At 29.4% G+C, this 12,969-nt stretch overlaps 1 protein-coding gene across 1 annotated transcript; it reads right to left on the reverse strand.

Annotated features, from left to right (window-relative positions):
- Window positions 1-2,230: 2,230 nt before the first annotated feature.
- LOC114377509 lies at window positions 2,231-3,911 on the reverse strand. Its single transcript, XM_028336051.1, has 2 exons — window positions 3,111-3,911; window positions 2,231-2,647 (listed from the first exon to the last, which is right to left on the reverse strand). The coding sequence occupies exon 1, from the start codon at window positions 3,776-3,778 to the stop codon at window positions 3,164-3,166; it is 615 nt and encodes a 204-aa protein (XP_028191852.1). The 5' UTR covers window positions 3,779-3,911; the 3' UTR covers window positions 2,231-2,647; window positions 3,111-3,163.
- Window positions 3,912-12,969: the final 9,058 nt, after the last annotated feature.

Genomic DNA, 12,969 nt, shown 5'->3' on the forward strand with positions numbered 1-12,969 from the left:
TAAATGTATTTCTCAGAGATGAAAATATAAAATTTAGTCCCAAAAAAAGTGGGACAAATATATCCGACCATTAACTTTTATACGTCACCGTTAATAAAATAACCTACATGACACAAAAGGATGAATGAATTTTTCACTAAAATGATTTCCAATGTGATCGTGCTGACTAGATTGAACAAAAATATCAGTCAGATATCATTTTTACACGTAAATGTAGTAATTTTTTGTTGGACGAAAATATCAATATTTTTTATTAGAAAAAATGTCAGCAATTTTTTTTAACCTAAACGTTAGTACGTTTCATTAGACAAAAAATGTTAATAAGTTATCATTATTGGACGAAAATGTCAGTAATTTTTTATTGGACCTAAATATCAATATGTTTCTATTCAACTAATTTGTTAGACCTGAAATTTCATTTCATTTAAGTATAAAATATAATTTTAGGATAAATGTTTATCATTTTTTTATCATTGCAAACATAACATTACAATAATCACTTAAAAAATAAATTGGCAAATATAATTTAAAACAAACATAATAATAACGCTAATATTGTTTATCAACCATAATTTGTCTATCACAATAGAAATTATCCAAAATAAACATCGTACCAGTTTACCAAATAAAACATTGTAAGAGTGTGTCAATCATTATAAATTTTTTCAAATTACCCTAAAAGATAAATATATCTCATATTTCACTTCTTTAAATCTCGACTATTTTATTAACGATGACGGACAGAAATTAATAACCAGGTATATTTGTCGCACTTTTTACACTTTCGATGACTAAATTTTGTATTTTCATATTTTAATAACGTATTTGTCAGCGAATTATACGTTTAGGGACAAAAGTGACTATTTATTCATTCATATCCCTAGAGAGTGGGAAGAAAAAAAGTCAAGAAAATATTATATGACAAATATGTCTCTATGTTGACAATTAGAGATGATCAAGTTGACCATCATTTTAGCTCCAAATTAGTTTCTTTGCGTCATGTAGGCTATTTTATTAATGGTGACAAATGAAATGAAAATTAACGGTCAAATATATTTTTTTCATACTTTTTACACCTTCGTGGATTAAATTTTGTATTTTCATCTTTCAGAGACGTATTTGTCAACAAATTATACATTTGAGAACAAAAATTATTATTATTTATCCTATCTTACACTGTTGTCTAATTATAATTTATCATTTATATGACTTTTAAAATAATTATCATAAAAGTTAATAAATTTATTATATATGATAAGTTGTGATGGGAGAATTATATAATTTGTTAGAATGTTCACAAATAATCCTTTTTCTCTTAACTATTTTAACTCTCGAGTATATTTCAACTGTTTATCTATTTATCTATTATTTACACAGATACACAGCCGTATGAAAGCATTTTAATTGAATATTATTATTTGAGGACTAAATTAGTAATTTAATTAAAATACATCCATTATATAATTTCTATAATTCCATTTAATCGTAAAGTAAAAATTATAATAAATTTTTAACTTCTATAATGAATATTCTAAATTTTTTTCGTATAAGAATATAATTAAATAAAGATTTAGTTAAAATTTTTATATGTATAATATATGTCATTTTTAAATTATTACCTAATATTTTTTTATTTTTCAATAAAGTACTAAAAAAAATTTCAATTTTATTTTATTAGTATCAAATCATCTTAAAGATAATACACAACTTAAATTTTAAATATGAAAAATTTAATTCAGTCTTAAATAAAATAATAATATAAAAAAATTCCAAATATGCATGAAAATTAAAGTCATTTCATTATCAAAAGAAGATATTTTTGTTTCTTTTCTCTAGTATGCAAAGTAATACCATATTTTCCTTTACAATGTGAAATATTCAGAACTTTTCGTCTTAGTAATAAAAAAATATTTAAATAATATAATTCAAAAATTATTTAGACAAAAATTATAATTTAATATAGATATTTTGTGTCACACTACAGAGGATGTCATGTTTGATGTCAAAACAATGTTGCATAGGATAGATTTAACTATGTCAAGTCGATCCAAAAACGATTTCAAAATATTAAAATGAAAAAAAAAGTGAAAAATGAGTTTGAAAGAAACTAATTTCTCACCTTAAATGAAATTTGTTATTTGTGTAAATAATTTTTGAATTATATTATTTAAATAATTTTTTGTTTATTGGGGGGGAAATTCGAAATATTCATCCCATCATGTTTTTCTTCTTTTGAGGGTGAAGTCATTTTCTATCCTCATTCTCATTCCACAAATAAATAATCACGCCACAGCCTTTCATCATTTCAAATTTCATCCAGCCTCTGGCATGGAATGGGATACAGCTTCTGCTTGGGGGTCTCTATCGTAGTAACCAGTGACTCCATCAGCAATAATAGTGAACCATTATACTATCGATGATACGCTGTCACTAATTAGTGATTAAGAAATTAAGAGAAATTAGTATTTAATGTTTAAATTATATATATATTTTTTAAAAAAATCATGATGCGGAATTTTTTTTTCTTTCATCTTTCAATAAAAATATTTTTATTTTAAAACTTTATCCTGTTCTTGGACCCAACAATCCCGTTATACCATATCATGTCCCGTGTTGCCTCCCCCACTTGCCACCAAAAATATATTCCCTGCAAAACAAACAATTATTTAGTATCACACCACCAAGCATAAAAAACAACCCAAATAGTTAAATCATACTAAAATAAAGTGATACATATGGTATACGTATCTGTATCTCACCAAGTAAACAAATACAGGGACAACATAATAGTGAAAAATTCGGAAAAAACACACACCAAATACAAGGCAAAGTTGACGAACGGATACGACGGAAAAGTTTATGACAAACGTCACGTCACGACGCGACGAGGAGGAAAAAACTTCAAAAAGAGAAAACGAAAAATATAGAACTGAAAAAAATTGAACGAAAATTTTGAGGATTAGTTGATTCTTTTTAAATTTTAATCAAAATCGTTTTCCATAAAATTAGGTCCAGAAGCTCCAAGAATGGCCATCAATGGCTGCAACTGAATAATATAAGTTCTGTATTATATACACACAGACACACGCAAACACAGAGACGAAACACACAATCAGTTTTCGCTTGGATTTCGAAACCGTCCGCGCATCCGTTAGATCTCAAATCAAAGGTCCTCTGCCTTGGACATAACGGAGAGCCTGCTAGGCCTCGGGTGAAAGTCCCCTCGCCTTCTCTGCTGGTGCGAGGAAGGTCGAATCAACGCGGCGAGAGCTCGCTTCACGAGATCTCCCTCGACGCCGCGAATTCTCACGAGCGAGTTCGTCATCGCGGATCTGCGCGCGTTGAGGCGGTGCGGCGAGTACGGCGCCGGCGCCGGCGCGTGGCTCTTCTTGTGGAGGCTGCAGCGGAACGAGCCAGGATGCGTCGTAGGCGAGCACATGCAGGTCCGCTTCTGCTGGTGGTGGTGCGGACCACCGCTCTGCCTCGACACGCCGGTTCGAGGCGCCACAGAGATGGACCGGTTCGGAGAGACGGAGCGGTCGAGGGAGAAGCGGACGGAGGGAGCGGAGGAACCGCAGAGGTTGACACGTGTCGGAGAGGAAGAGCGGTGAAAGAAGGTGGAGGAGCGAGAAGTGAAGCTGGAGGTGGAAGAGGCGAAAGCTGAGGAATAAGATGAAGATGATGGAGAGTAAGAGTGAAAGTGAGAGTTGCAGAACCTAGGGGTGGAGGAAAGGGATCCAATTACTGCACTTCTTGATTTTCTTGAAGCTGCCGCCATTTTTTCTCTTTGGAGAAAAATCTCTATGGAAGAGAGAAGGAGGGGAAAGAAGGGTTTTTTTTTTTTCTTTCTTTCTTTTTTCCCTAAAGGCCGGGTTCGGCTCTTTGGTTTGGCAAACCTAGCTTTACTCGAGCTATGTATATATAGAATTTTGAAACACTTGGCTATGGAGTGTAGGCAAAGATTGGCGATATTTTCTAGTTGGGGGGTATTTACTTTGTGGAATTGTAATTGGTGGCCCCTTGATTCTTCTTTTTGCTATTAGCCTCTCTAATTGCAAATACTTTTTCTATACACAGTCATTAATTGAGATTAGTGCTGAAAAAATTAAGGCAATTCAGAAACAAGTAAATTTGGTTTGAAAATCCATTCCTATAATTAAAAAGAGGTAAACAAGTGTATTTGAGAAGTAATTAGTGATTACCTTATGATAACAAAATTGTATTGGTTAAAATAGAAAATTAGTAATAGTTTGAAATTTGAATAAAAAGAAAAAGGAGTAGTGTTTAATATTAAGGATAGGGCAGGGATTGAATAGAAAAAGTGAAAAGATGGAGGAGGGCGTTGAGCGTGAGCCCTCAGAATTGCGATGCAACGGCTTTCAGTTTCACAAAGCTGTGGGCTGCACATAACATAATAATAAAAAAGGACAAAATAATATAAGAACCGTTTTGATTCCACTGACACCTTTTTACAGACTTCCCCTCCTCTATCCCTGTCTCTCTGCCACGTCTCATCACTTAATCCACTCCCACTTTTACATCACCAAACTACCCTTCTCCCTTCTTCAAATTTTCTTTTTTGGCTGGGAAAAAACGCATTTCTTCATTTTTTTTATTATCAACCACTGTTAACTGCAAAAAAAAAAAAAAAAGAACTACTATCAATTTTATAACTTGGTAGTAAAATATAATTTGGGCTTTGGCCCCGCCTCAATAAAACAACACATTTAATATTAATTTATAAAATGAATATATCAAACATTATATTAAATAACATTTTGACATGTTTAATTTTTTAACAAATACTTTTGAGAGAGATTGATATTCGAGCTTAACTTCTATATGGGTCAAATAGTACAAAAATTATCATTAATATAAACTAACGCGTTTGTTTGAATGGAAATAAGATTACTTTCCTTAAATCAAATTTTAAATTTGAATATACATGGATGAAATAAATATAGTATAGTTTAAAATGGAAACATCAACTATTTTACTCTTAATATTTTATGTACTATTAAGGTGAAAATTTTTATGGTTTCAATTAATTAGAAATCATTATTAGTACTGTAATTTTAAAAAATAATTATATGAAAATTAACAAAATTTTAACAACATTATTATTTATAATTGAAAGAAAATATAAAAATTTTTTACATTAGTGGATACACTATATACTTCTTTTTAAATACCTGTAAATGGTAAAAATCCATTTGTACATCATTATTTTTTATTTTATTTTTCAAAGATAGTTAGTAAAGTGTTTTTTAGGAGGTGTTTACCGTGCTTTTATTTTCTATTTCTATTCTTTAATCATAAAATTGTCACCTTGTTTTTAGTTTATTTCTTATTTTTAAAGATTTGTACATGAAACATTAAAAACAATTTATTTTATGTTTTTTTTATAATTCTTTTAAAATAGCAAACAAATTGAAAATAATGTGAGAATTTTGTAATTAATTTGTAAAGACAGGAAATAAGAACACAAGTAAACACCCGTTTATTTCTTTGATAATAAGTTCCTGAGATTGTTAGTGACATTTGGCGGTTGAAAGAGTTAGGACTTCCAATTTTGCGTGGTTGGCCACGTGCGTTGCAAATTAAATCGCTTAGCTGATTGTTTTGCCAAATTTTGTTTCTCTTTGTCAGATGATTGTATTTTCTTTCATTTTATTCCTTCCTTTGTTGTAACCTCCCTAATCGAGGAAAACCATGTTTAGTTCTCTCAAGTAGTTTAATTGATTCTGGGTTTGAGAATCTTGCCCAACTCATTCAGAAGAAGAAAAAAAAAACTTTTTTTTGTCTAGACTTGCCATAAATCTATAGTAAATAAACCTTTCTAATCATTTGAGTAACATGTTGATATTTTTGAAAATGAATGGTATTTTTTTTAGTTCGAGATACAGTATTTCAGATTGCTATTCTTTCTTAGCTTGTCGTTAGCTAATTTGTTTTTGTTTTCTCTTAACTGACCATATACTCCTAACATGAATGGTTTTAATTAAGATGACAAGGCCTTGGCACTAAAATTGCATATGGTCTTAATTAGGACAATTCTTCACAAGATGTACAACATGTTATTATTTATCAAAGGAATATCAACATGTTACCTAAACCACACGGTATAACCATATTCTTATATTAACACTTTTTTTTTTTTTCTCAGTCAAGCAAAAGAATAATACTAAAACAGGCACAAGGGGTACCTGAACCACAGTACACTGATCAAAGACACAGTGACATAAAAGTTAAAACACGTCTAAGCCCAAATGGCTAAGAACCCCAAATCTTGAGCAACCCTCCTCATATTCTCTACACTTGTTCACAAAGCATATAAATATAATTGTTAGCTCCTACCATAACCCATCAACACTGTGCATCTCTACTACCAGAATTAGTTGGAACTTGTTGATAACTATCCCCAACTTTCGGGCTTGTGAAGCACCATCCTCAGCGCAGAAGACCAATCCCGAAAAGAGATCATGGGTATCATCGACACACTTGTTTTCTATATTGTTTTGTTTGTCGTCGATTAAAACTGAGAAAATGTATCGTCTTTTCTTCAGCGTAATTATATTTCACTTTTATAATATAATTTAACGATTAAATATATATTTTTTGCCCATTAATTAATCTACTTTAATAATAGAACATTACGCGTAAGGAGCAAAACTTTTTCGTTAACGGAATTAAAACTAATAAAGGAGAGGAAAGCACTCCAGTTAAAGATATTACGTAGATACTTCAATTCCTATAAATCTATATCAATAACTTGATGTTCTATTGTGAGAAAATGTCTATTTTCTACTTGGCCCTCTTGTTGGGAGTTTTCAATTTTGGATTGAATTGAACTTACAAGAAATAATGAAGCTAACCAGAATATATATTGATGTTTGAACCATTCTTAGCACTGAAACCAAACTAGGACCCTCCTTAGGCAAAGGCAAACCTCCACCACTAAAAAAGGGGCTTGATAAAGTAGACACACATGGGTCATGGGGACTCTTATTTAAGAAATTTGAATATCACTTTGCAAATTGCTCAAATATATGTTGGTGTTGGTTTGGGGGAGAAAGGATTCAGTGATTCACATCAAGCCTAGCCAGCTGCAATGATATGATATGACACCGAAAGTTTTCTTCTAGTCATGTTGTGCCCTCTAGCTATTTTTCATTTTGGAAGATTCTCAATTAAAAAACAAAAAAATAGAGGCTAAAAACAAAAAACGACACGTAGTACCTAGGAGAATGGGAAGACTTAATATTGGACTATTGAGGCCTTCATGGGGATGGCTATGCCCTTCATTGCAGTCGTCGCATTATGCCATTATGATTTATGAGCAAACAAAATATAAAACTAGATATAGTTTTAATTAGTTTTGAGTATGACAGAGTCGTGAAGCAAAACCTTACAAAATTGTGGTCTCCAAACCAAAAAAACGTGTCTTACGTGGATGATTTATGGGATACTAGTAGAAATTATCTATACGTTTTCCATCATCGATTTAAAAGAATTGGCTATTAATTAGTATAAAGGCTGCTACGTGATATATTTGAAGTCTGTAAGTTCATTCATGAACATCAACATGGCATAATTAAGTCTTCCTTAATTAATAATTAATTTATATCTAGATAGGTTTCAAACGAATTTTAAAACATTTTAAAAATATTTAATATAAATTATTAAAATAGTTATTAATTAAGCTTATTTAAATAAATAAATAAAACACTTTACAACTGGCCTAGTAATGGAAGCTCTGGATAATTTATATATACTAGCATAAGATAAAGATAATAGATTCTAATATCAGTGCTGTGATTCTGTATACACACACACAAAAAAAAAAGGTTTATCATTAAGATCGAAAATTACTTTTACATCATTCGTATTCTAACTTGCAAATCCAATAATATCAAGCTTAGCTTCAATGTCGTCATTATGAAAAAATCTGAAGAAACAAGCCACCTAGTTAATATTTTTATATCGACATCTATGTGCTCTTAACGGATAAATTAAATAAATGAAATCTTTTGATACTTATGAAGCACCTTCAATGTAAACAATTTAATTTGTAATAAGTGTTAGCTAGTGTTCAACTTTTAGATAGACATAAAGAGTCAGAAGCATGCAATTGCCAATTAGAAAGGATTAGAAGAAAAACAGAAATGATTATCCTAAAAACAAGGTTTCTAGCAGTAGCACGAGATGTCAGCTATGCTTATCTGAACACGAAGCGTATTATTGATCTACGGCACGTATATGGGCGTGCGTCTCTACAAATACTTGATCTAGTTTTTTATCTTTTGTCTTTTATCAGTACACACCAGGTGGAATGCACTTCAAAATTCAAAATTTCAAATTGACCCCACCAAGCTTTTGCAAATCATTGTTGGTACTAAGTCAAACGTGACCAAGGATTTGGTTGACTACGATTAGAGAGCTACTAGATTAATTAGGATAAGCACTATAAAGCTACACTACAAGATAGAAAAGTAAAGATACGTCATTCATTTCATAATAAAAACATAGTAATTCCTACATTAATATACATAGTAATTTTAGTAAAATATGAAAATAGTTCTCAACAAAAGGTCCAAACTAATAAACTATCAAGGGTCCAACTATTTCTAGTAGTAGTCCTTAAACCAGTATGGCTTTGAAGTGATTCGAATGAGCCTGAAAGTTCTCTAGCATCAGTGGCCCACTAACATTATCCCCCTCTTCATATGGGACCTTGTTCGCAAGGTCCATTGGTGATGACTTAGAGGCATGGATTGTTGAGAGACGTTGGGTGTGGTTTCCAACTGGTGTTAGGTTGTTGTCAACATCGGGGATGGGTTCCAAAGTGGGAACAGGAATCCACAAGTTGAATATATAACAAAAAAAAAATTGAAAATTTCTAAAAATAATTAAAAAAAAGACAATTGGAACACCCAGAGAATTTTTATAAAAATGATAAAATTGAAAATATCTAACATAATATTAACAAAAAATTATAAGAAAATACGCTTGAATTAATGAAATATTAAAATGTAAAAGAAAAATTATTTACATTATTCAAACATCAAATAAAACATAAAAAAACTCAGTATATTTAACTTTTATTTTAAAAATTATAAATATTAAAATACTAACTAAAAGATCGATATATTCTAATCAAACATCAAGTAATAATTATTCAAATACTTATATAATCAAATAATATCCTTAATCACTAATGTTATATTTTAAAATTTTCTCCTTATTAATGTAAGAAGAGTGTATAATTCTGTTTTTTCATTAACAAAATGATATTGATCTAATAGATAAAAAAATTGTTACATTTACAAATATAATAGTTATAAGTAAATCCCCTTCTAAATTTGCATGATTAAGCATGTCAAAAAGATGTTCCCTGCATGATTAAGACATTGCCTATTAGGTACTATATTGCTTGCCTTTAGGCTATGGGTGGTGAATGGTCATTATTAATTCATAGGTTCTGTGCATCTGTTGAACACAAAGAGTGTCCAATTTCCATATCAAACTAGATGCCCAATAATTACTGACACATTCAAAATCATGCCACCGATTCGCCATATATAAGCATATACTTTGGTTCCCAATAGGCCTCGACCTTTCTTGCTATGGTCGACACACGAATCTTACACAATTCCCACTGTCACATCAGGACCCATTTGCTATTGGAATGTTACTTCCATCTTTAATTATAAAGAAAAAATAATTAATTACATTAAATTTATTAAATTTTATACTATTAATTTAATTTTTTTTATTTCTTTAATTAATGTTTAGAAAAAAATAATTAAATAAAAATATTTATAAAAACTTAATACATCTAAAAATTAAAAAATAATCTTATAGAAAGAAACAAATACATTTCTAAAAATAATTTATAATTAAAGACATAATACTAGTATATGTACGTATATTTAAACCTCATGATAGATTATCTCATTACCATGCTCTGGTTAACGAATTCAAGAAACGGTGAAAGTATTGCGATTTGTTAAAAGCGTATTTAAGTTATTACAGTACATGAATTTAAATTTACTGCATTTTCTTGGGGTGTGTTCTTCTTTTGACGTGATTTTTTTGGGTACATTTCTTAACGTGATCAGTAAGAATCAAGTGGAAGCAATAACTATCGAAAGTTCAATACAGAAATTTCAACTATGAACAATTCAACAGTCATCATGGTCAACGCAAGCCATTAAAGGTTCAGGTCCTTTTACTTTTGAAGAGGACGAAAATATCCTTCATTTTGTGCGCAGAAGAAATATCTAGAAGAGAAATTTTAATCATAATAAATTCATACAATTTATTGAAAACATAAAATAATATTAGATCCGACTAATAATTAGTGTGCCTAGAACATCAATTGAAGAATTAAAAAAATATTTATTGCGAAAATCAAAATAAAATATAAAAAATTATGAACAATACAATTTTATACATTTAAATAATTTTTTTTATTTTTAATTTCTTAATCAATATCCTAAATACAAATGTTAGCATTTTCCAATAATATTATGGGGGAGGTATTAATAATTGCAGCGTGAATAATAGGTCTCTTTAATTTATCAACAGCTAGATTGATGGAAGGCAAAGACTTTTGAGCAATTCCAATTTCGAATCTTCTTCCAATTGCATTGCTTTCATTTACTTGAAGTTGAAGGTCTTGATCAGTTGCAGTTAGCTGGCTTCAACCCACTCTCCGTATCATTCTTAAGCTTAATTTGTTTTCCAGATATAATAAAAATGGGAGGTTATATATTTTCGTTCTACATTGTACATGAGGTGGTTAACGGGAGTTTTTTTCTTTTCTTTTCTTTTCAAATTGGCCTTTCTTCCACCATGTTGTTATTCAGTACAAAAAGCAAAAACATTAAAATCGGAAAAAAAAAAAAATAGCACACACTCTCTCTCACTTTAGAATTCTTCAAGAAAACAACAACTAACGCTTAGGAATGTTTATAGCAACTACCAACTAGCAATTTGTCATGGTCGGTAACCATCAGTAGCTACTAATGATTTCAGTGCAATGAATATTGTAGTCATCTTATTATCATTTTGACATTCTTTTAAAGAAATGACTTTACCTTTAAAATAAGTGATAAGCCTTTTTTTTTATTTAGTTTTAAATGTATCATAATTATTTCCGTGATAATTTCATTTTAGTAATTTTTTGTTTACCTTCATTCTATGAATCATATTATTGGACACAATAACATCTCCACTTGTGTGTGGTACATATTTTTTTTCTGATCTAAAATATATGATGCTTTAGAAGAAAAAAAATTATTCAAAAATTAATGTTACATTAAATATTTTTTTAATGATACCTTTAATAAATATATAGTAAGAATATTGAATAGGAAGAATAAATGAATAATTAATTAAAAATAAAGAATATATTAAAAATTTATCTAATATTTTTTTAAAATTGAGTAAATTAATTTTATTTCTTAATACTTGTGAAAAAATCTTAAACTTCATATTGAACGGAGGGAGTAATATTCAATAATTGAAAATGAAGCTTGAAAGTTTTTTTGAGATGTGAAATGGTAATAATTGAATCGCATGATCTCCTCTTCAATTAACAAGGATGACACAAGCAAGAATTTTGGAACTTCTGATTCGATCCCATTATTGTTGGAGTTATGTTGCGGCTAGCAGTCATATTTTTCAAGGTCAAGGGTCAACTCGCTCTGCCTTAACCTACTAATGTTGAAACTTATTCTTTAAAATAAACTATCTTTTAAGTTCAAGGGACTATTTAAGTCGGTGCTACTTTTTTTTTTAAAAAAAAAAGTTTTAGAAATCACATATTAGTTTTGTTTATTTATTTTGAGCCTTTTTTTTTCCTTTTTTTAATTTGTTGCTGATTTTTATTTTTATGGATTTCAAGTTTCTTTGGAAATCGGAATATGAATTTTATACTATTATCTTTTCTATAAATAAAAAATAAATAACTAACTCATTATAGGAGTGATCTGATGTATTCTTTTATCTTAGTTTCAGTACACCTTGTGCAAAAAATAAGGGTTTTATTTTGATAAAAGCTTTTATCTTTTTCCTTTTAAAAAAATAACATTATAGGAGTAATTAAATTTAAATTTTATTTTAAAATATCTATAAAATTAAATCATTCAATTAGTGGATTGGTGGTTATATTTAATCACATTACTTGTAATTCAAGTAATATTTTTTCCCAATCAATAAGTATAACTTATGTTGTTATTAATAGGTTAATGAATATATTCGCTTGTCTAGAGAATAAGTTAGTGTCTCTTTAATAGATTTTACAATAAATAAAAAGTATACAAAATAAATTTAACAATGTCTAAAATCGTATTTTTTTAATTAAATACCTTGAACTTGGACAATATATTAATATAAAGATTTAAATTTTCTTTTAATACTTAATGCAAATTCTTAGTTTTTTTTGGCCAAAAATCAATAAGTAATGAGTAAACTTCAGATACTTCGTTCGTATAAACTTAGTGCAAGTTGGTATATATATAGTATTATAGTATTTTTGTATAGATAAAGGCATATGTTGTATCCTTATATCCTTGATCTTATCTGATTTTTATATACAATATTGGTCTGCATCTAATCGTTTTGATGTGAATATTTCTACCTTCTATATATACATGTTGTATGTTCGTGAAAACTGAAAAGGAAAAAGTCACCGTCATTAGAAGTGACATCTATTCTGTCTTGAAGAAAGTTAATTAGGTTTCAAATTTCACCAATAATGTTAGTTGATCAGTCCAATTTCATACTAATTATGATCTTATCCACCATGACATTACCTATACGAACCGACTTTTATATATAGATACAGATATATCTGCCAACTGCAGTCACTGCTCTGTTTTGTTTTTGTTTTTGTTTTTGTTTTCTTAACTACGGTTATTCGTTTGTTGACTCAGCAGGTTTCGTGCTAGTGTGAAATTTCCA

This window comes from Glycine soja, chromosome 11, assembly GCF_004193775.1.
Source record: "Glycine soja cultivar W05 chromosome 11, ASM419377v2, whole genome shotgun sequence".
Lineage (NCBI taxonomy): Eukaryota > Viridiplantae > Streptophyta > Magnoliopsida > Fabales > Fabaceae > Glycine > Glycine soja.

Coding starts and splice junctions, on each gene's coding strand:
- LOC114377509 (XM_028336051.1), bottom strand. CDS start 3,778: ATGGCGGCAGCTTCAAGAAAATCAAGAAGTGCAGTAATTGGATCCCTT.